Source organism: Orcinus orca, chromosome 16, assembly GCF_937001465.1.
Source record: "Orcinus orca chromosome 16, mOrcOrc1.1, whole genome shotgun sequence".
Classification (NCBI taxonomy): domain Eukaryota; kingdom Metazoa; phylum Chordata; class Mammalia; order Artiodactyla; family Delphinidae; genus Orcinus; species Orcinus orca.
This window is the reverse complement of record NC_064574.1, coordinates 49940524-49963091: the sequence shown is the minus strand read 5'-3', so window position 1 is coordinate 49963091 and position 22568 is coordinate 49940524. Positions and strand designations below refer to the sequence as shown.

Below are 22568 nucleotides of genomic sequence, written 5' to 3'. Positions count from 1 at the left end.
AGAGAGGAGGCGGGGGGGTCAGGAGTAACATTCCCAGCCCACACCCAGACCAAAGACACGTTTTAGTTAATTCAAGAAGTCATCCTCAGAAAGCAGGACCCGATATGTAAAAGACACAAGTGAAGTTTAATCAGGAAACCCAATCTCATACGTCTTCTGTGAGAGGCACAGCCCTGGACCTGTCTTCAGATTGGGGGGTGGGGGCGCGCACAATGGTCCAGCCATTTCTTGCCTCCACGCCCCTGCCTTTGGCCCAAAGCTCTGCCCTCTTACCCCCTTCATACCCTCTGGCCACATGGGACCAGGAAGGAGGAGTGGAGCCCTGAGAATTCGGGTCTGGGGTCACTGACTTCCTCACCCACACCTCCCGGTCCCTCCAACACATGATGCCCACAGAAGAGGGTCATGCCCGGCACCTGCAGCAAGGCCGGACACAGGCTGCTGGGAGCCAGGGCCACCCTCGGGGCTGAGGCAGGGGTGGGGCAGCAGGTGGACTCTCCTCAGGAGGAAAGTTGAGAGGGTCTCCATCCCCCACCAAGCAAGTGGCCCCACACCAGCACCCTGAGATCAGACTGTGGGGTCTGGGACCTCATCGGCTCTTCACCAAGACCCTGTAGAGTGAGAAGCTGAGAACGGCAGCAACGGCAGCCCCGACGGCCCCCAGCGCCACCCGGAGCCAGAAGGAGGTGGCGTGCAGCTCCCCGTGGACAAGGTGTCTGCAGGAGAGAGGGGAGTCTTGCTGCTGTAACCCCACCTCCGTCTCCTACAAAGTCCCAGAGCCCCACTCAGCTGCTTTGTGTCAGTGCCCAGCATGGCAGTACCCCCAGACTAGAGGGCAGCCTGTCAGGCCAGGCCCCGAGGGCCCCGCCTGAGCATCGGCACAGGCACCAAGGCCCACCCTGCAACCTTGACTGACTCCAGTCCTGACACCACAGCTGTGCCACTCTCCTGGGACAGGGAGGGGTCTCCCACACAGGGGCTTCGATCCTGGTACCCACGGGAAGGCGGCCATTGTGGCGAGCCGGGTGAAGATGGCCGCGCGGGGCTCGGCTGGGCCGGCACAAGAGAACAGGGCGGGGGCGGGCAGCCGGTGCCTACGGCAGAACTCAGTTGGAGACAGACCAGGCAGCAAGACGCCTTCGGGCAAGTCAGCCTTGGAGGAGACGAAGAGGCAGGGGGTCTGCCTGTCCATGTAGTGGCGCTGCAGGGGGAGGGGCCATGTGAGTGTGCTGGGGGACACCTGCCCACAGCTCTGCTATGCAGCAGGGCCCCCGGGGTGGGCGGGACCTTGCCTTGTAGACACTGGCGCACAGCGAGAAGGACCTGGGGTGGCTGCTGTCAAACATCAAGCAGGCGATGTCACAGGTGGCGTCGGCCGAGGCGGTCAGGAGGCTGTCTGCACCCACCTCACACAGCTGAACAGAAAGGGTGGCCTCAGAGGGGCACAGGCTAGGTCTCCCAGGGCCGCGTTGGGCGGCTCCCTCAGCGTGCACGCTCTAGGCCTACCCTAGGGACCCCGCACTCACGATCAGGTACTTCTCCTGCCCGTTGACCTGCACGGTGTCGATGGTGTAGGCAGAGGACTCCCCGGCAGGCTCCCCAGCATCCTGGTGCAGAGGAGGGACGCCCCTGAAGCTCACTGCTTAGACTCTTTCCAGAACCCCTGCCCCCCAGGTCCACGCACGGCACACATGGACACTCACCCCCAGGCCATGGCCAAGGAAAGCCTGCAGGAAGGAGGACTTGCCCACTCCGCGGGCCCCTACCACCTTGCACAAGAAAACGTTTCTCTGCGTTTGTCCCTTCTCCTGGTCCAGCCTCTTCTCCCGGGTGACTGTGGGCAGGGAGCAAGGATGAACGTGAGGGAGGGGCTGCCAGGGAGGCACTGGCTGGGGGCCGGTGTGGAAGCGGGCACCCACCTGTGATGGCGTGGGCCTGGGAATCCTGCTCGCAGAGGGTGGGGAAGCCCAGGTAGCCAAGGTGCTCAAGACAGTGCTGGACGTCCAAGTAGGTCACCAGACTGGGGACGGGAGAAGTGGGGATGTGGTGTTACAGCAGGGCAGAGGGTGAGGCCATGTCTCAGTGGGTGAGGGCTGCACTTACGTCCACTGGCAGAGATACCCGTGCAGAGGCAACCGACCGGCCTCGGTGCGGACTGTGCGAGGGAGCTGGGGGCCCCAGGGAGCAGCAGGAAACACGCTGAAAAGGCTCTGCAGCTCTGCTGGCGAGAGGGCGCCATCTCGGTCCTGTGGGCAGAGGAGCTGCGGTGACATGTGCGGGTGGGAGGCCAAGGGGGTCTCAGTGGGGCCCAGCGCCCTCACCTGGTCATGCTTCTCGAACATCCTCTGCACAAACTGGTAGCCGCGGTGGTTGAGCTCGGTGCTGCATCCGGGGGGCACATGGAGCCTGCGGGTGCCGGGATGGGGGTGGGGCTGTGCACACCTCCTTGTGCTCCGCAGGGCACCTCCTCCGAACACAAGCCATCCAGGCAAGCAGAGAGTCCCCCCGCCAGGGAGAGATGCCCCGATGGCCCCCAGCACAGGGTCCAGGAGCCCCAGGCCCCATCTGACACAGATGGGAGGCGAGCCCTGAGCCCAAACGCCACTCACGGTGGGCAGAGGTAGTTGGCCGTCAGCTCAAGCGAGTCGCCATAGCCAAAGCGCCTCAGGATGGTCCACGTGGTCTCGTGGCGGCCTCGCTGGATGAAGAGCGTGTTCAAGAAAAGGAAGCCTGCTCAGGAGAAGCAGAAAAGGGAGTAACACCAGGCACAGCCCGGCCCTGCCCCACACCCCACGCCCGATGTAGGCAGGGTGTCGGGCCTCACCGTCCAGGGTCAGCCGGTCATCCCGCACGCCTCCTGCCACATTCTTGCTCACCACCACCTTCACATCCTCCAGGGCCTGCGGGGCAAGAGGGTGCCCGAAGCAGGACATCTGCTTCCGAGAGAAAGTCGCCGTTAGTCAGCCAGCTGCCCTCTCCATCCGTCACAAGGGCAGCCAAGGCGTGGGGTGTGGCTGCAGCTGGGAGGGTGGGTACCGCCAGGAGACAGAAGGGGGCGCACCTGGAAAGCATTAAGCTCCTGGTCACTGAGCACCTGGTCCATGTCCTGGTCTGAGAGCCTGAAGATGCGTGTAAGGGCCTGGGCGCACTCGGGCATCAGCTGTGGGGACAGCGGCTCAGCACCCCCACCACTCCCTCCTGCTCGCCCTCCCCACCGGTGCATTCAGCCCACCTGCTTGGCCTCAGGGTCATAGAGGGGGGCCGTGGGGTGTAGCACGGCCTTCTGTGCGTAGTAGAACAGCTCTGAGATGTTTTTCAGGTTCTTCGCCGAGCACTGGGACACGTGGGAACAGACTCAGAGGGGGAGGCAGGCAGGCCCCCTGTCCTCGCCTCTGCAGTCCTGGCACCCCCGGGGCCCTGCCTGCTCACCTCCACACAGGTCTCGATCTCAGGGAACTGGCTCATGATGGGCAGCACAGCCTCCATGGAGCCCCCCGGCCGCAGGTCCGACTTGTTGCCCACCAGGATAATGGGGACCCTGGGGGAGAGACCCACGGTCACCAGGGATCAGGGAGCTGGCGGGGCCCAGCCCCCCTCCCCGAGTCCTGCCTATTACCTGGGCCCCCTCTTGGTATCCCCATTCACCAGCGGGATCCATTTGGTTCGGATCTGAAAGGTAAGACCTGGCCATGAGAATGGAGGCCTGCCCGGCCCACAGCTCCCATGTGGAACTCTCACTTGGCTCGAGGAGAGACGGGGGAGACTGAGGGCCACTGAGAGCCAAAGTCACGGCCACTGGCAACAAGACCAGTGGGGAAGAGCAGCGGGCAGGTAGGACCTCATCTGATCCTAGCAGTTCCCAAACACCCACAAAGGGCCTGAGATCAGCAACTCCTCCTGCAGGCCTAAGAGATTCAGACGCAAGGCCATCCACGCTCTCGGCGGGAGACAGGATCATGGGAACTCGGGGGGAGCTTTGGGGGCCGTGGCCAGGATGGCTCCGTGAAGCTCCCCAGTGGGGCCAGCCACGGGTGCAAGTTGCCCAGAACCCGGGTCAACTGAGCGTCCGCCTGTGGTGTGTGCAGAGAACAGGTTGATGACCAGGCTCGGCGCCAATGACAGAAAGCTAGGATGGACAGAGAGTTCCCTTGCTCACCTTCTCAATAGTGGCCTCCTCAGACACGTCATACACCACGCACACCACGTTTGCCTGTTGGGGGCAGGGAGAGGGACTGTATGGTGGGATCTGAAGCTCCCTGCTCCACTCACAAGCTGGACAGCACAGGGCTCAGAGACTGGGGAGCCCACCCTTCCAGCTGCTCCCAGGCCGAGTCACTGGCTGTTGGCTAGGCACACCTCAGGCCAGCTCTTCCCTACCCACTTCTGCTGCAGATGCCAGGCCCCAATACTGCAGCTCTGGTCAACGAGTCCCCTGAGGGCTCAGGACACAGCCACCCTTAAACTTGACTCCCCAGCCCCAGCCTCAGCCCTTCGCTCCCTGGTCACTACAGGCAACAGCAGACAGAGGACAACAGCACAAGGTAGGGAATGATGGCAACACAGTGGCTGCGGCCTGTACCCTTGCCCAGTGGCACCCCCAGGACACAGCAGATGCTGCAGGGGCAGCACCCCTACCAGGAGCTTGGTCCAAGCACAGGTCTTCCTGTGCAGAGGAGAGCAGAGAGCTAGCTGTGCAGCCCACAGCCCTGGTCATGAAACCCGGTGCAGCCCAGAGGCCCAGGACAGTGGGCTGGACTAAGGAGTGGGGAATGGGGGTGCTGGGCACAGAGTTGCCCAAGGGATCACTTTCAAGGACTTGGAGACTGCTCCCCAAGGTCCACCAGAAGAGGGAAGGCTAGGCACGGAGAGCTGTGGGCTGGCCAACCACGCATGCAAGAGGAAGGAATGGGCCTTCCTCCTGGCTCCCAGCAGAGTGCATCACAGGGACCCCAAAGACACTCAGTGCTAACAGGTCACAACAGAATTAGCGAGGCTGCAGACATTCTGGGCACCTTAATCCAATCCCTCAGAGGCTGAAGCCGATCAAGCCAGGGCAGCCATATCCCCAAGGCCTGAGCCCTGCACTCCCTTCCCCAGGACCCACCGTACCTTGTGAATCTCGTCCTGAAGCTCCTCGACTGTCTGCTCAGCCTCTGGGTGGAAAAAGAGACCCTACTGCAGACCTGCCGGAGATGCCCGCTCCTGGGCGCAACCGCGGGCGGGCGGCCCCTCTACCTGAGTAATCCACGATGTGGGTGGGCACCTTCTCTGGGGTGACGTCCGCGGGAATGGTGATCTCTTCTGCCCGGGGAGGGACCTGGGGCAGACGCGGCCGTGAGGACAGCCGGGAAGGGCGGAGGGCGGCGGCGCCCGGACCTGGGCCCTTCTTGGGCGCGGGGGCGCGCTCGGCCTTACCTCCTCGGGAAACTCCTCGCCCACCAGCGACAAGATCAGCGACGTCTTCCCCACCTGGGCTGCGCGGGGCGGCGCGGTCAGCGCGGCGGCCAAGGTCGCGGCGCCTCTCCCCACCCCGGCCCCAAGATCCCCGACCAGGCTCGACCCCCGCCTGACCCAGGCCCAGGCGCCTACATACCCTCGCCAAGCAGCAGGATGCGCACGTCCCGCTTCATGCTGGCCGCCGGGAGCTGCAGTCCGACCCCAGTGCAGGCCCGGCCCCCGCCCACGACCCCGACCCGCGCTGTAGCTGCGCCCGCACTTCCGGCCCCCGCCCGCGCAGCCTCCCTAGCGAGGCGGGCGGGCCAGACCGGCCTAGCTGCCCGGCGGCGCCACCGCGTGGGCACGCCGGGCACTGCCAGCGCCGCGCCGGCCAGGGGGGCGGGGCCTTTGCCCAGTGCCGCCCCGCCCCCGCAGCTCATGCAGGGGTCAGGATCCCTGGCAGGGAGCAGGAGGTCTGGAGGTTGGGCAGAAACTGAGCTCAGGCAGTCTGGAGTGACCAGGAGACAACGCCTCAGTGCAACACCCACATTTATTTGAACTGTACAAGGTAGAAACAAAAGCCCAAAGGAAAAGAAGCAATAAGCACTTCATACATGTTCAAGGTCTTGATGATTTGCACACACTCCCGGGCAGCCGGGTGTGGAGGGGTGAAGCCCACCCAGCCATCCTGGCCCAGCACAAGGCCCTTGGCCAACCCAGCTTCTCAGCTGAGCCTCTGCCCAGGCCAGGTGCCCGGCTGACCAGCAGGGCAACACCTGACCCCACACTCCCCACTGGGGGTCAGTGGCCTGTGACTTCCCACACCAGTATCTCATTGTGGGCCGCCGTGAAGAGCAGCCGAGCAGATGGGGCAAACCTGCACAGCTGCACCGAGTCATCATGGCCAGCAAAGTCCTGCACGGCCCCCGACGCACAGTCCACCAGCCTCAGCACACGCTCTGCTGGGGGACAGCATCGGGTGGGCTGGGACAGTTAGGGTGCCGTGGGCCCTGTGCCTGTGTCTGTATAGTTCCAGGACCCAGGGTTCCTCCAACCCACCCTGGCTCTGTCTCCAGCTGGGGCCAGTGCCTCATTGGGGGAACCTGGCCCCCCACCCCCCTCATTTCCTGACCCTACCCGAAAGACTCCCCTGGAGCAGGTGTCCTCACCCCACTTTCAGGGACGAGGGGTACGGCTCAGTGTGGGGGCACAGGTGTACCCACTGGGCCTCACTCAAGACACCAGCACTCACCAGAGAAGCCAATGGCCATAAGGTGGGCCCCAGGGGACAGGCTCATGGACACAGCAAAGAAAGGCAGTGGGATCTTCTTCATCACCTGCAGACAGCAAGCGTGAGGCACTGGGCGGGGGTTCCCGTGGCCCCGAGACCTGTCCCTCCCCAGCCCCGGGTCCCTCAGGCTCCCAGAACCACATGGAGGGGTGCATGTGCCTGCTTCTGGCAGAGGCTGTAGAAGACGACCTCATGGTGCACGCTGAGGCCCGCACACACCAGCAGCGCCTCATCCCAGGGGCAGAAGGCGGCGAGGGAGGGTGGCGGGCAGCTGGGAACCTGTGGAGGGCACAGCACATTGTGGCAGGGTGGGGGGGCACCCCGCCCGCAGGGCTACCGGGACTCTTACCTCCGTGAGGGCGGGCGCTGGGAAGCTCAGCCAGTCCACGAGCTCACAGCGGTCCTGCAGCCAGTTGGAGGCCCAAACGCTGACCTGCTGGTCCCCGCTGGCAGCCAGCCACAGGTCCACACCCTCTGCCCCGAAGTCTCCATACTGGGGACATAAAGGCTGGTAGGTGCCGTCTGCCCTGCTCTCCCACCCCCTTCCCTGCCAGCACCCTCGGCTCAGGCCAGGCCCTGCAGGCTCACAAGGCTACTTCACCTCTCTTCTCGTGCTCTGGATGGTGCAGATCGGGGCTCCCCGATGGTCATTCAGCACACGGAAGGTCATCCCCGTGCAAGGGCGACTCACAGCCACGAGCCCATCCCTGTCTCCGGAGAGGATGGTCTGACCTGGGCGAGGCAGAGACCAAGCTGTTACTCGTGAGCCCCTAGCCCTCAGCCCAAAGGTGTGACCTGGGCCAGGCAGAAGCCGTGCTGTCACCGTGAGCCCAGCCTCACCATCAGCAGAGAAGGCGATGGCCGTCAGTGCAGCCGAGTGGGGATGCATCTTGAGCTCCATCGCTATGAGGGGGATACTGAAGAGCCGCAGCGTGCCGTCACTATAGCCCGCTGCCACCCACTGCTGCTCTGGGTGTTCGCAGGATGGGGGGCTCCAAGACAGGCAGAGGCAGCTCTGGGGACCCACGGTAGGAAAACATTAGCACTCCCCTGGGGAGAGGGGAAGGGGCCCAGGCCCAAGGCCACAGACAGACACCAAGGCTGGACGGAGGACGAGGCTGCCGGAGTCCCGGGCGTGCACCCCAGCCCCAGGCGCCCCCCAAGTACCTGGCTGAGCACCTGGAACTGGATCAGCAGCTCCATGCTGGCCACGCTCCACACCCTCACGCTCCCATCGTCACTGCACGTGGCACAGTGGGACTCGCTGGGGCTAAAGACCACCTCGTTCACCTGTGAGGAGTCACCACCCTACCTGAGGCCCATGGCCCTCGAGCAGAGAGGGAACACAGCATGGCCAGGTCATTCATGAGAGCATCCATCTCCCCCTTGAGCCTACCTGGCCCCGGCCCACCATGTGGCACAAAGAAACTGTCCTGACCTCCCTCCCTCCCAAGTGTCCCCACACTAGACCTGGGTGGAATCCAAATTGCAAGAAGCCCACCAGTCAGTTGAACTTGACCATCCACTTGCTAGGACGTCACAGAAGGAACTGTCCTGACAGAACCTAGAACACGGGACTCCCAGGGGGGCCACTCCTGGGCCTCATCACAGCAGGGGGGGTGGGGCTGAGATTGTCATGTGTGTGTGTGTCATGTGTATCAAGGGAGAAAGCAGTTGTATGATTACACAGAGTCAGGATCTCTGGTGTAAAAAAAAGGAGACAGAAAAAAAAATTAAAATAAAAATTAAAAAAAGGAGACAGGCCGTGCACCAATGAGGTAAAACAAAATATCCGAGTCCTGAATGTGAATTTCAAGCATTAAGTATAAACTCCTGATGCATTTTATCTTAGAAAAATAATAATTTAGGTCTGTTTGGCTGAGAAGTGATGGGCCCCTCTGGGCCTCAGACCATGACCTCTAAGCCCATTTCCCACTGGAGGGGCCCACAGGCTCTGGAACAGCCAAGTCCGGTCTTGGGCGGAGCTGCAGAGGCAGAGGCTGGAGCACCTGTGGTCCACAGAAGAGGGGGACCACCAGTGACCACCAGCTCAGGTCAAGAACTCAGCACCCTCGAGCTCATGCCCTGGTGGGTGGATAAACTCATCCTATCTGTACCACAGAAGCATATTTAGCAGTAAATAGGAGTGAAGCACTGACACTCGCTACAACTCAGATGGACCTTGAAAACACGATGCTCAGTAAGAGAAGCAGATAGAAAGCACCACAGAGTGTGTTTCTGTTCACAGGGACCATCCAGAACAGGCAAACCGACAGAGACAGAGTCGGTGAGCGCCTGCCAGGGGCTGGGTGGTGAGTGTTTAATGGCTGGGGGGTTTCCTTCTGGGATGAAAGTGACTGCGGTGTTGCACAGTTCTGCAAATGTTTCAAAATCCATTGATGTTACATGGGTGTGTGGCCCACAGATTATACCTCGACATAAAGCCATTACCAAAGAAAAAGGAAACATGTAACCCTCACTACCTCACACAAGAGTTTCTTTGTTGGCTACTGTTACGCCTGAACAAATGAACGTAGAATTTTTTTAAAAAGACTCAGGAGCCAACTTGAAGACCCTGCCACCAGCCAAGGCCAGGACTCCACGAGCATCAAGAGAAAGTGACGGTGGGGAAGCCAGACCCACATTTCCACCCACCAGCCCTTAATAGCTCTCAGAAAGTAACACATTGACTGCTGCTGGGGGGCCTGGTCCACAAGGGAGACACTCATCTACCTGTGCCCTGTCCCAGCCCCGGGAAACCTGAGAGCTCTCGAGGCCACTTCCCTTCTGAAAGAACGAGGGATCTGACTACTGCCACCTGCAACTCCTGCCGCCAGACAAGGGCATCACTGGTGGGAGACACAACGCTCCCAGAAGGAAGTAACGTTGGGACTGGCTGGCCCTGACTAGACCCTGGCCCGGCTTCCAGACCCCTCGGACCCCAGGGAAGCATGTCCAACAACGGTGGTGAAAGACTCCAGGGTGGATGACCAGTTTTCTTCAACACGTAAATTACAAGAGAATAAAGTGGCGGAAAAGAGGAAGGGTCAAGAAGACCACAGGGCCTGGGGCTGCTGCACGTGGACACGGCATGGACCCCATGCCCACGGGGAGGGGCGCGTGGTTCCAGGGGTGCAGCTGGTCCTGGGAACGCCTGGACACTCGCAGCTGCGCTTGGGCTGGGAGCACCCAGGGGGGCGGGGACGGAGGGAGTGCACGGCAGCTGCCCGGCTTGTGCGGGCTGGGATCCCCTCAGAAATCCTCGGCGGCAAGCCGGTGGCCCAGCGGCCTCACCTTGCTCTGGTGGCCGCTGACGAGGCGGGTGCTTGTGCCCTCAGCCCAGCTGACGTACCAGAGCGTGCCCGCCGTGGTGCCCACCACACCCATGTCCATGCTTTCGTGGAAGACTGCACTCACGACGGCCCCGTCAAGGGTCAGCTCACGCTCCATAAACACAGAGCTAGACCTGGAGGAGGAGGGGGTCAAAGGGGTGGCAGCAGCGAGAGCCGAGGGAGCCAGGTGGTTTGGCCCACGGGCCCTGGCCTTGCCCGAGCATGTCCCCTGGGGGACGGGCCCAGCTGGCAACAGAGTGCCAGCTCCCAGACACACTGTAGATGCTCACCTGGCCCCGGAGCCCTTGCGCCTCAGCTCTGGTACGGCCCCCACGGCCCATAGGCGCAGCCGCCTGGTGTTGCTGCCACTGACCAGACGCGCGCCCGAGCACAGCAGCACTCCTGGGGGACAGGAGATGCCGTGAGCCACGTCCCCAGATGCCTGGGACTCAAGACGGTGTCCACCGCCCCAGCACTGGGACTCCCAGGGAGAACCGAGCCCCAAGCTGTCAAGGGCCACGGAGGCTCCGTCAGACACCCACCGATCTCACCGTCGTCCGCCTCCCAGGCCAGGAAGCAGCAGCTGGCACACATGTCCCAAACACACACCTGGCCAGCATTGGAGCCGCAGTAGAGCAGGGGTGTGGTCCCGTAGCAGAGGGAGGTCAGCTCCCACCCCCCCACCTCCTCAGGGATGGGCTCTCGGTGGACCTGGAGGGACACGAGCACAGTGTGGGTCAGCGATGCCCTGGGGTCCAGCCAGACCCCATCCTCCAAAGCCTCCTCTGAACCCTGGCACCTGGAGGCTGACATCGCCCCCACGCTGCTGCAGAAGCCACAGGGTGATGGCACCCTGGCCCACGCAGGCGAGCTCGCCAGCGTCCCAGGGGTTGAAGGCCATGCCGTATACTGGCTCTGGGAGGCACGTGGAGGACACAAGCTCGTAGGTGGCCATGCTCCACAGGGCCAGGGTGCGGTCGCCATAGTCCCCTGGGGGAGATGCAGAGTGACCACGTCAGCTGCCCAGGGTTCCCAGGACAGGCAGGGGAGTCCAGAGACCACTGTCCTCCGCCCCCGCCCTGCTGACCCAGAGTGACGAGGAGTCTGTCGTCTGGTGAGAAAGCCAGGGCCTGAACAGCAGTGTCGTGGTGAGAAAGGAGCTGCCGACAGGAGCCCCCTGGCACGTCCCAGACACGGATCTGGCAGCGGGAGGCAGTGCTGCTTCGGCCTGAGGCAGAGGCCAGCACCTGGCGGGCAGGCAGGTGGGTGGTCAGCAGGGAGGGTGCAGTCCACGGGCCCGTTCCCGCTCTGTGTAAAGGGCTGTTCTGGAAGCGAGAGCCAGCTGCACGCAGTTCAAGGAGCCAAGCTCCGAGGCACACCTTGGCCCTGGGCATTCAAGGCAGGCTGCAGGACAGGCACCTGGGCATCGTGGCTGAGGGCCAGCGTGGAGATCTCCTCAGGGTGGCCAAGCCAGTGCTGCTGGACACCAGAGTGCAGGTCCTCCACCACCACCAGGCGACCACACGTGTAGGCGAAGAAGCCTGTGGGCAGGGAGGAAGTGCCCGCCCCGTCAGCCCCACAGCCCCAGGCACTTGTGCCCACACCCCCCAACCCCACCCCAAGGAGAACTCCTGCTCACAGCAGGAAGTGCCACCAGGAGGACACGCCCGTCCTGCAGCCCAAACCACCTGCGGGCCCCTCCATGGGGCCTGGCCTAGGGGTGGACAGAACTGAGCCCACCCTGCAGCGTCTGGGCCATGGCCCCCACCTGTGTCTGGCCTCCAGACCAGGTTGGCGCGCCCGTTCCCGTTGTAACCCATGACGGCCTTCAGGTGCAGCCGCTCATCGCCGACAGCAGGGAAGGAGAGGCCCTGTGAGGAAGTGGACCCAGGACGCTGGCACCGGCCCACCTGGCCCAGGCCCCCAACCTCAAGCTCTGCCCATCAGGCCGGGCGTGGGACTGAGCCTTGGGAGATGCATGCTCCTGGGAGGAGGCAAACGGCAGGTACGTGGGCACCAAAGTCTGCACGCGGTGGCCAGCGGGGCTGGGAGCCTGGCATGCAGCATGCAGACAGGGAGGCAGGAGGAGGAGACGGGGAGGCGCCTGCCAGGGGGGAAGTGAAGGGGAGCCAGGACCATGGAGTGAAGTGAGTGTGTGGGCTTAGCAGGACACGCCTGGGTCCAGTCACTGCGTGACAGTGAGAACCTAAACCAGTCCGGTGAGAGCATGGGGCTCAGGGCAGAGGGGTGACCCGTGGGGCAAGTGCCAGCAAGGCCTGGGCTGCTGTCAGCTCTGGGAGCTGCCCCAGGGAAACCCCAGGGAGCCTGTGTCTACCAGGGAGCAGGAGTACCCCAGACACCACAGGGCCATGCCACCTGGACCCCTGGGCTTCCAGGATATCCACTGGTGGCAGGGCCTATGAGGATGCCCCACCCAGCCAACCTTGGGCAGCAGGGAGACCTTGTAGCGAGCTGTGAAATGCCGATAGGAGTCCGGGCGAGTGGGGGGCTGGGCCCTGGCTCTTCCAGTGCTGCAGGCACCTGTCAGGGAAGGGAATGAGGCTGTGAACCCCCAGGGACCACACAGTGACCCTCCTTGCAGGCACCCTGCCCTGGCTGGTCAGACGCTTGGGTTCAAAGGGTACAGATGAGCCACGTCCCATCACCCACCTGGCCCAGCAGGGGCCTTGGGCTCTCCATTTGTCCTGTAGGTGACCATCCCTTGTCTGCCAGGGGCAGCCAGGTCTGTCCTTAGGCCACCTGGAGTCCACGTGGTACATGCACCTGGGCCCTGGCCCAGTTATGAGTGACCCTGCCCCACCCTGCTGCCCCTCCCCTGCTTACTGGGCCAACCACGGGGGTTGGGAGGCCTGCCAAGGTCCCAGGGGCCCCCCATGGCCCCCCAGGCCCCATCACCGGCCCTGCCAGCCTCCTTCTGCACCAGCACAGGTGGGCCTGAGGCCTGGCGGAGACCCTCAGGGCCACGGCTCTCATCTGACATGGAGAAAGCGCCTGAGGAGGGTGGGGAGACAGTGAGACGAGGGAGCAGAGCACCCCCATGCCCTTGCCCCTCCCCCAGGCCAGGAGCAACAAAGCATGTCAGGATGGGAGCCAGGAACACATCCCCTCCAGGCCCTCCTAGGACCCCTGCCCTCACCATCATGGTCCTTGGGGGGCCTGGCACAGATGTCCAGCCAGGGTGGGGACGCCTGGGATGGCATGGGCACCTGCTGCCGGGGAAGCCCATTGGCCCCGGACACCATGTCCTCCAGCTGTCTTGTACCTAGGCCTGAGGACGGAAGGAGCTCGGCTGAGCTCAGGGCCTGGGGAGGGCAGAGCAGGAGGCGTGCCCAGCCCCTCACGCCCAACCAGCTCTGCATCGGGACCCTCAGGAAAAGAACAGTGCTGTGCACCCACAGCGGTTACAGCGCCAGCACCAGACATCACCATGGAGACTGCCAGTGTGGTGGGACCACTCACCAGCTTCGCAGGTTGTGGAGGCCCTGGGAGAGCCTTGGACACTGCAGAGGTGACAAGAGAGATGGTCGGGTGGGGCGAAGGGGTGCAGAGGAAGGCCTGGCAGATGCATGTCGAGGGCAGGAACTTGCCTTCCTGGAGGGGACTTCTCAGAGGGCGCCAAAACGTCCCATAGAAAGATGGCATCTCCCACACTAAGGAGCTGCTGCTGGTCGGGGGTGAAAGCCACGGCCCGCACAGGTTCTGAGTGGCCGATGTACACCTGAGGGCAGCAGTGTGGCAATATAGAGACCACTGAGGCACAGCTGGAGACACCTGGCCACCAGACTGCAGACTGACCAAGAGGACCTCGTGCAGTATCAGGCCCCAGCAGGCACGGGGTAACTTCAGGGACTGTCCTCCACCCTCCTTCTTACCCGCTGTGCGCCCGCCCAGGGCACACACCTGGCAGCCAGGGCCAGCCTGTGCTGAGTAGTCCCACACCTTGATGGCCCGGTCAGCGGCTGTGAGCAGAAAACGGCCATCCCCGCTGAGAGCTAGGACAGAGCAGGCCGCAGGGGGGACACAGGACAGCTGGGAGAGAGAGGGATTGCTGAGGGAAAAAGTCAGAGCACACAGGACCACCAGTTGGGGGAGCCCCCTTCTCACAGAACACAACCTCTAGGGAGCAGCAAGCAGCCCAGGGCCTCCCCTCCTCTGGGCACTGCGGGCAGCAAGGCCGGAGCCGGGAAGGCGGGGGAGGCCAGGCCACCAGCCGCAGTCTTGGGCTCACCTCCCGGACCAAGCGGCCCGACGTGGCATCTAGCACTGCAACCATGTTAGAGGACGTGGACACCAGCAAGTGGCCAGGGGGTGCAGGGCCAAAGCAGACGGCCACAGCTGAGTCCAGGCAGCTGCCAGCCAGGTCCAGAGTCCTGATGTCAACCCTCAGCAGCTGAGGGAGAGCAGCAAGTGTCCTCACCATGACCTCCGGCCAGAGCTCGAGCCCCCAGAGCTGGGGCCCGGGCCGTGGCTGGCCTTGGGCACCCATCCGGCAGGCTGCCCACAGCTCACATGTCCTCTGTGCCATGAGGGGCGCAGGGCCCAGGTCCTTTCTGAAATAAGCATGGCCTCCCACCCAGGGAAACACGCAGCTGCCAGGGTCAGGGTGCCCACAGGGTCTATGGGCCAAACTGGCGTGACTCCACCCTCACTGCACACAGGGAGGGTTCCAGTTGACTCACCTCATCCAGTGAGGCTGTGTCCATGACAGTCACTGTGTACTTGGAGGGACCCACAAAGGCCAGCAGGTGGCTGTCCCCACTGACCACCAGGGCACTGGGGCTCGGGCAAGCCTCCTGGCACACCACGTTAGCTGCCGGCATATGGGGACAGGCAGTCAGCTGGGTCAGGGTAGGGGTGGGGCACCAGAACAGACACTGGTCAGAGACCTACTGTTGCGGGCTGGGCAGGGCAGATCCCACAGCAGCCAGCCCATGGGGCCTAGATGTGAGAGCACCAAGACACCAGTGGGCACCACGGACTGCCAGGAAATCTGGGGGTTCTCCGAGTGACCACCAAGTGACCATCTGGCTGGCCCGAGTTACAGTGGCCATGGGAGGGGGCTGACTCCCCTGCTGGCCTGGTGCTCAGGCTTCAGGTACTCACTTCCTCCTGGGGAAGGGTGGGCACAGACTCTCACTGACCTTCAATTTCGGGGGGCTGGTGAGTCCTAAAACCACACTTGGCTCTGGGGGTCTCAGTAGTGCGACTGTAGAACGCAGTACCACAGTCGGGGGCGACACGTACCCCCACCCCCGCAGGGACCTGACCAGGGGATGGCTGGGAGGCCAGAGTGGGGCTGGGGCTGGGCCTGGGGGCCTGACCTGTCACACGAAGGATGCGGCACTGGGGCGCGCTGCTATGGTACTGGGCCAGGGAGCCCCGAGAGCAGGAGCTGAACAGGAGGCTGCCGTCGGGGCTGGCGGCCAGGCCGGTGATGGCTCCGCGGTGACACCTGCACACACGAGACGCCGTTGCCTTGCCCCTGAGCTGCACCGTCCCAGACCTCCTGCAGAATCCCGGAGGGGCAGCAGAGGGCGGGGCTTCCAGTAGACGGCCCTCCCCCACACTACCCGATCTCCCACACTCCCCAGGGGACCCACAAACCACTGGAGCTTCCACCTCGATCGTCTGTGGGGCCAGAGCCGGCTGACCACCCACCTGTGCTCCACTAGGACCTCGGTGGTCTCCAGGCTGAAGGAACGGACAGCCCCGCTGCTAAAGCCACAGAAGAAGGTGGGCTGGGTAGGGTGGAAGGCAACAGCACACGGGGCCTCCTCCGGAGACGCGAAGTCGTACAGCTGGAGGACAGGGCCATGTGAGGGCGGACAGGCTGGGGCAACCAGCTGGCCACAAGGCCCGAGAGCCAGTCTCTCTCCAAGTGCCTTGAACCTTCAGGCCCCAAACACAGGCAGAAGAACTCAGGGCCCCACCCACCGGGCCTCAGTATGGCCTGCGGCCCTCCAGTCCCTCCCTCCTGGCTGGCTTCCCTCCGGCCACACCCCACCTGCTGCAAGGTCGCTAGGTCCCAGATGCGGACAGTGTGGTCCTGGGACACAGTGGCCAGCTGTCCCCGGCTGCTCTCAGTGGCAAGGGCCAGCACCGGGGCGGCGTGGGAGCGCACCAGCACGCTGTACTCCCGGGACAGGATGTCCAGGAAACCCAGGTGGCCCGAGGAGGTGGTGGACAGCACACGCAGGCCGTCAGGGCTGACGGAGACGGAGCTGATGGGGCCCTCATGCTCTGCAGGCAGGGTGGGTTGGTGATCGCCCAGGCCTGTAGTGGGGTGGGCCCGGAACCTGGGCCAACTGGGGCAGGCTGACCATATCCATGCTGTGCCTGTGCCCAGCCCCTCTGCCCAGGACACTGAGAAATGCGCTTCCCTGCTGCCTGGAGCCCCATCTCCCTGTGAGCTACAACAGGTGCCTCCCCTGTGACCACCCACCCCTGGGCTCAGCAATGGTGGACCCCAGCTCAGGACACAGCCCCTTGGAGCCCCATGACTGCCGTCCAGCCCGGGGACACGGCCCTCCTGCGGCAACCCTGGTGGCAAGGTGATGTCGAGGCCCCACCTGCCTCCAAGAGCACAGAAGAGAAGTCCAGGGGCCAGAGGCGCAGGTAGCCGTCCTCGGAGCCCATGGCACACTTGGCCTGGGAGATGCTGAGGCTGCTGATGGCGATGCCGGGGCCTGGGTACGGGGAGGCACGGTCAGCCCAAAGCGTCAGGGCCGCTCCTCCCAACACAGCAGGGCCCACCTACCTGAACTGAAGGTCTGCTTCTGTGGGAGGGGGCCACCAGGGGTCTGTGTAGGCAGGAGGCGGCGAGCGCACCGCACAGCCATGCGCTGGTGGTCAATCTCCAGGATGTGGCCGCTGCGGCTGCAGACGTAGCTGCCCAGAGAGGCAGAAGTAACAAGTGAAGGCGGAGGGACCGAGGAGCGGGGCAAGGAATGGGCGGGCCCTGGCCATTAGGGGAGGGAGGGTGGGGCTCACAGTATATGGCCGTCCTGGGCCTGCCTGAAGGCCAGGTCAGTGAACTCCAGCGCGTGGTGCTCCCCCAGGTCCACAGGGCAGGAGCGCAGCCCCCCACCTCGCAGCCGCCACAGCCGCACGCTGCCCCGCCCGCACGATGCCATCCTGTGAGGGGTAGGAGGTGAGCCAGGGAGAAGGGGCCAGCTCACAACTCGCTGGTCCCAGCACGGAGGATGGGCAGGCGGGCAGCCAATCACCTGGTTTCATCGAAAAAGGCCACCTCGAATGCCTGGATATCAACGTCGCTGTGCACCTTCGTGAGGATGACGGCCTCTCCGCCTCGCCCCACCTGGGCCGTGCCCCACACCACCACAGTCTGCAACAAGTCCACGCTGAGCACCCACCACCCGCCTGGCCTCTCCCACAGAAGCAGGCGCGTTGGGCTGCAGGGGGTGGGAAAGTTGGCCCCTGCGGCCCGGAGGAACCTACATGTGCCCACCCCGGGTTTCCACAGACATATGTATGCAGAAAGGAGCAGGAGACACAACCACGAGTGGAGGAGAGACCCCGGGTGAAACACCCAACTTCAGAGATGCTGTCATGTTAAACACGCCCAGCTCAGGCGTGGGGGACTTGCCACTGAAGAGGGTGAGGCCGGTCGAGGCCGGTCAGTCAAAGGTCAGCTCCATCCACGAGGGAGTGAAACAGACACTCTGGCAAGTATGGTGCAGTGGTGCCCGGCGGGGCTGGGGGAGGCCTGCGGGGGACCCTTGCTGCCTGCCTGCACCCCAGGATGGGCTGCCCCACCTCCCCCGGCCTGGCCTGCTTACCATCCGCCCGTGGCGGTCCTTGCCGACACCACAAAGCACCTCCCCACTGTCAGAGAAGCTGCAGATGGAGAGATGGAGGTCAGTGTTGCAGGCGCAGCCCCCACCCCCCTCAGAGACCCTGCACCCACCTGAGGGAGCAGACGGTGTGGACTGGGCTTTGGAAGAGGGACAGGCACTCCCCGGTCTGGAAGTCCCAGAGACGCAGCATGCTGTGGGGCCGTGCCTGGGCTGAGGCCAGCAGGGAACCGCTCCCGTCCAGCGCCAGGGCAGAGACCTGGGGGGCAGCAGGGTGAGGGAGGGTGTGTGCCTGCAGAACAAGCCACTCCTGGGCCAGGGTACCCACCTTGTCTGTGTGGCCAAGGAAAAGACGCTGCTCCCGGGTGTTGACGCACAGGACGACGATGATCGCATGGCAAGGGTACACGACGGCGGCCCCATCCCGGGTCCACAGGGCCTGTGCACAGGGGCCAGAGGCTGAGGTCACAGGCTGGTCGGCTTCGTCCCCCCACCCCAGCACTCCGCCGAGCCCCACACACAGGAGTCAATGGGATGCATGTGCCAAAAGAACAGAAAGAGCTCGGGTGCACGTGCGCAAAAGCAGGGCTTCCTCTAAGCCCTGTCCGCAACACAAGAAACTTTGGGATTCAGGTGACAAAAGGCCAGAGAGCCCACAAAGACTCGGAGTTCGTGTCCTGGAAGGCCTGGCGAGCACACAGCCTCCTCTCCTGCTGCTGTTCCTGCAGGGTCCCACAAGTCTCGCCCATACCCGGCCCCACTCGGCTGGACAACACGCATCAAAGCTTTAAAGGGTGAGCAAGGGCTCTCAGATCTCTGGAAGCTTGAGCGATCGGACCAGCACCGACCCGGCTGGTGTTCACGACACAAAGGGACGCCTGCGACGGGATGTCATCACGTCAAGGAAGCACCGTGTGAGGATGCGGGCAGGGCTGGGCGTCTGCAGCGGTGAAGGGACCCGACGCCTGGGGGAGCTCGGCTGTCCACACAGCCACCTCAAGGAAACACGGGGTGTGCCCACTGTCCCCTCTGTGTATCTGACACTTGCACGACCCAGCAAGAACAGAGTCGGACCCCTCACCCATTTGGTGCTGTGACCCCCAAAGCCGATGACCCCCTTGAGCCTCAGGACCGGATCCGGGAGGAAGCTCTGAAATAGGCAAACTCACAGTGAGACCCCGAAGTGGCGAGGCTCCTGTCCCACCAAGGCTGCCCCACCCAGAGCTGGTGCCTGCCTCCCAAGAAAGCCACCTGGTTCTAGTGCCTTCTGCCAGCTGCTCTATGGCAGGAAACCAGAATTCCAATCACATTGCTAGACCCTCCAGGTACCCCAGTCCTGCGCCTGCCTGGAGCCTAAGCCCGCCCCCCACCAAACCACTGGGGCTGGGGTCAGGGCACCAGCCCCCTCCTTACTCTTTGTTGAAAACGATTCTTGCCCAAAGCCACCTCCTGTTGGTTCTGCTTTCTGCCAGGAGACTAGATGGGAAGAGACCATCTGCCCCACGCATGTTCCCAGTGGACAGAGGCCCAGCAGCCCTCCACCCACACCTCGTCCACATCCCACCCCCCTCGGTGGCACAGTCCAGCCCCACCTTCCTTGGGAAAAGCACTCACCTCTTGTGGGGATGCATCCTCTGGGGCCGTGGGCTCCACAGTCGTCTGATGCACAGACACGTGAAGGCTGTCACTGGCCACGTGCTTGTCAGTGGCCTCCACCCAGGCCAAGGGCTCCTGGCTACGGCCACTGGGGCCACCCACACTAGAGACCTTGGAGCGCTCACAGGACACACTGACTTCTGGAAGGGGCCTGGGCACAGAGGGGGCCTGGCGGGACTTCGGGAGGACAAGTGCCTGTTAGCACCCTGTGGCCACCACCCTCAGCCCCATCTCCAAGGGCACAGGGCACTCACGGCTGTGGGGCCACACTTCTGGACCATGAGGGCCAGGCTGTCCTGAACAGGCTTGCTGAAGGCCGCTGGGTGAGGAAGAAGCTGCAGCACAGGCCCCGCTAAGATTGCAATTGAGAAGAACCCACTGAGCAGAGTGCAGACAAGCCTGTGAGAACGTGGCCACAAGGCACTGGGCAGGGATCAGCAGTGGGCCCTGACCTTGCCCACTATGCAGGAGGGAAGCCACAACAACAGCTGTAGCCTACCCTCCCGTGGGCCCCGGCACCCCTTCCCAGTTGGAAAGCTTGAAGCCACCCGGCACTCTAGTCGGAACCTCCCACACTGGGTCTGGGGCCTCGAGACAGCCTCCCCTCACCCTTGCAGGCATCATGCTGCTGCATTCACCTCCCCAGATGCAGCATCAGGCCCCCCTCTCCCGCCGAGCTCCATGGGCCCTTCAGGCCTGAAGCTGGGTCACCGCTGGTCCCACAGGCCCACCTGCCTCAGAAGGGGAACAGCTCTTCTGAACTGCCTCGCAGGGTGTTTTTGAGCTGTCGCTTGGAAACCTTGACGGGGTGGAAGGACAGTCAACTTCCAGGGGCGGCCCTGCCGTCCCTCCACCCGGCCGCCCTCATGACAGGCAGAGCTGCTCACCGGATGTGGACATAGTGGTCGTGCCAGCTCTCCCCTTTCGGCACCGGGAATGCCATTTCTCGAGGTATGGGGGTGATGGGCAGTTTTGCACACCGGGCTTCAGCGACAGTGACAGCTACGAAGAGCAGAGTCCAAGGAAGCCCACCCAGCTCCCTCTCCCAGCCCAGACAAGACAACACCAGGTGCCAGCCAGCAGGGCACTGCCTGGCCACCAGCCCAGCCACCCTCTCACCCAGTGGCTGCCTTGGGAGCTGGGAGGTTCAAAGATGGTACAGCATGAGCATTTTCACCAAGTGCCAGGGAGGGTGTGGAGGCCAGCACACAGGGAGTTAGAGCAGGTGGGCTGCAGGCTAAGCACACCTTTAGCCCTCACCGGGATCGAAACACAGGTCGCTGGTGTAGAGGTTCCTGACCAGCAGGCTAGCACACAGCCTGATGCTCTTGAGGTGACTGTACCGTCGGTTCAGGTAGACCAGCAGAATGTCGTGCAGGTCGAGCTGCAGGCAGGTCCAGCGGGCACCAGGAGAGCCCACACCTGCCAGGTATGCAGGACAGGAGCAAAGGTCAGAGCCTACCCTCACCAACTGGCCCACAGCACTCTCTGTCCTCGGCCTGTCCCCACTCTCATGGCCACAGCCACATGCCCCTCCACTCAGGCTGTCCCTGGCCTGCCTCCCCGCTGAGCCTTCTGGCTGCCTGCCTCTCCCAGACCATCTGTGACCCGTTCACACCTCATCTGCATGTTACCTTTCCTGGGTGTCCCAGTCTCACAGATGAAAGGGAACTGAAGCCATGTGGCTGTGGACTTGAACTCCTTGAAGAAGTTGGAGAATGACACCCGGATGACCTGGCTGCCCTGTGGGCATACAGCATGGGCGTGAGGAGAGGAGACTGCAGCATGAGTGCAGGGCCCCCACCGGCAGCTCCCGCTCTCTAGCTTGTAACCTCGGTACACAGGTCCAGGTGAATGACGAAATGCTTGGCGGGCAGGGGCCGAAAGAGCACGTACAGGTAGCGTCCGGTCAGCCCCAGGGACTGGGTGCTGGTTTTGGGGAGCTGGATGTAATTGCCAGCAGAGACAGGGCCCCGCACGCGGTACACCGTGCACTTGAGGGTCTTGTCCTGCAGAGAGACACGGGAGGCATGGCGTCCCGCTCAGCCCCACGGAGCGCCAGGAGGGCTGCAGCAAAGCGGCCCAGGAGACAGAGGAGAAGCCGCCGCTCCTGCTGCCAGGTGCCCCGGCCCACTTACCGTCACGACGGCCACGTCGCCCTCTTTAGAGGACCGCTTCCACTCGTCCACCTTGAAGTGTCTGAAGACGTTGAGGAACGGCTGCTGCCACACTGGGGGACACGGGGGCGTGAGGTGCCAGACCCACCGCGGGTCTAGGGAGGGGGCCGGGGCAGGGTCTGCGCGCTCCCCAGCTGTGACAGCCAGCGCAGCGCGCGGACTGGGCTCCGGGCGAATCTCAACACCAACCCGTCCGCGGCGGCGCCGGATCTCGGGCCCCAGACCCCGGCGCCCGGCCCCGGGCCCCGAGCCCCGAGCCCCCGGCCCTCCCGCCGCGCGCCGCTACCTCCGGCCATGGCGCCGCCGCTCGCGCTTCCCGCCTCGGCCACCGCGCGCTCCACGCAGAGCACGTAGTGCGCGCCTAGCAACGGCCGCCTGGCAACGACGCCACTTCCGCCGTTACGGCGGCAGGGCACGTGATCGCGCTTCAGGGTCGGGGCCTGACACGTGACCGCGCGACGGGGCGGGGCCTGGTGAGTGACCGCGCTGGTGGTCTGGACCCCCACCTCACCAGCTGTTTCTCGGGGCGCCCCCAAACCTTGCCCGACCACTTCCTCTTCTCTGCTGTCGTGCCCCGGGGCATAAGGAGCCTCCGCCCCCAGGCCTCTGCGGCCACTCCCAAGCTGGGACCCCCTGGGGGTACTCTAGCGCCACCAGCTGTGGGATTCGAGAAGGTTCCTGACTCCCTCTGGGAGGCATCTTTGTATAGGGTATGAGACGCAGCCCAGAAATTGTGAGCTGCACTTGGCAGGAGCTGTCCCCACCTACCCTGTTGCTACCTAGCTCTCTGGAGGCACGTGTGTCAGACGCAGGCAAAGTCATCTGGCCCCACAGCAGGCAA

The 22568-nt window shown here is 63.7% G+C and overlaps 2 protein-coding genes across 19 annotated transcripts; both read right to left on the bottom strand.

Moving 5' to 3' along the window:
* Positions 1-107: 107 nt before the first annotated feature.
* Positions 108-6226, bottom strand: RHOT2 (ras homolog family member T2). Of its 7 annotated transcripts, XM_012533182.3 has the most exons (19): positions 5594-6220; positions 5416-5474; positions 5236-5317; positions 5110-5153; positions 4157-4210; positions 3617-3669; positions 3430-3538; positions 3233-3334; positions 3062-3160; positions 2825-2933; positions 2610-2730; positions 2322-2406; positions 2104-2246; positions 1920-2020; positions 1704-1834; positions 1527-1607; positions 1293-1415; positions 999-1201; positions 108-716 (listed from the first exon to the last, which is right to left on the bottom strand). In XM_012533182.3, the coding sequence occupies exons 1-19, from the start codon at positions 5874-5876 to the stop codon at positions 590-592; spliced, it is 2109 nt and encodes a 702-aa protein (XP_012388636.2). In that variant the 5' UTR covers positions 5877-6220; the 3' UTR covers positions 108-589. The 7 variants fall into 7 exon arrangements, 6 of the variants coding, with proteins under 6 accessions (XP_012388636.2, XP_033285133.1, XP_033285136.1 ...); XM_033429242.2 differs by having other exon boundaries at positions 5110-5151; positions 5236-5474; positions 5594-6222; XM_033429243.2 differs by having other exon boundaries at positions 573-1201; positions 5594-6223.
* On the bottom strand, positions 5968-22365 carry WDR90 (WD repeat domain 90). Of its 12 annotated transcripts, none has more exons than XM_033429233.2 (44): positions 22014-22365; positions 21689-21780; positions 21383-21559; positions 21185-21293; positions 20811-20972; positions 20438-20552; positions 20282-20349; positions 19805-19902; positions 19509-19727; positions 19308-19370; positions 18976-19044; positions 18223-18333; positions 18008-18153; positions 17880-17937; positions 17307-17425; positions 17071-17214; positions 16838-16968; positions 16650-16766; positions 16085-16353; positions 15739-15878; positions 15402-15586; positions 14760-14890; positions 14309-14470; positions 13981-14109; positions 13668-13798; positions 13540-13580; positions 13217-13348; positions 12904-13071; positions 12730-12819; positions 12503-12600; positions 11828-11930; positions 11479-11600; positions 11147-11306; positions 10859-11049; positions 10602-10770; positions 10350-10461; positions 10022-10193; positions 7895-8017; positions 7568-7742; positions 7329-7459; positions 7077-7220; positions 6887-7006; positions 6689-6773; positions 5968-6398 (listed from the first exon to the last, which is right to left on the bottom strand). In XM_033429233.2, exons 1-44 carry the CDS (start codon positions 22021-22023, stop codon positions 6238-6240), a joined length of 5652 nt encoding a protein of 1883 aa, XP_033285124.2. In that variant the 5' UTR covers positions 22024-22365; the 3' UTR covers positions 5968-6237. The 12 variants fall into 12 exon arrangements, with proteins under 12 accessions (XP_033285124.2, XP_033285115.2, XP_033285114.2 ...); XM_033429224.2 differs by having other exon boundaries at positions 7907-8017; positions 22014-22153; XM_033429223.2 differs by having other exon boundaries at positions 10611-10770; positions 22014-22153.
* Between the last annotated feature and the right edge of the window lie 203 nt (positions 22366-22568).

Bases quoted from the DNA above. Each gene is read 5' to 3' on its own strand.
- RHOT2 (XM_033429240.2), bottom strand. From the start codon at position 5,876: ATGAGCTGCGGGGGCGGGGCGGCACTGGGCAAAGGCCCCGCCCCCCTG. The intron at 2,021-2,103 runs GTAAGTGCAGCC...TCCCGTCCCCAG, and splicing joins GGGTATCTCTGCCAGTGGAC to TCTGGTGACCTACTTGGACG. The intron at 1,835-1,919 runs GTGGGTGCCCGC...CCCTGCCCACAG, and splicing joins CCAGGCCCACGCCATCACAG to TCACCCGGGAGAAGAGGCTG.
- WDR90 (XM_033429233.2), bottom strand. The intron at 13,799-13,980 runs GTGTGTGCCCTG...TGCTGCCCTCAG, and splicing joins AGGCTGGCCCTGGCTGCCAG to GTGTACATCGGCCACTCAGA. The intron at 6,774-6,886 runs GCACATGCACCC...TGCTGTCTGCAG, and splicing joins ACAGCCTCTGCCAGAAGCAG to GTGATGAAGAAGATCCCACT.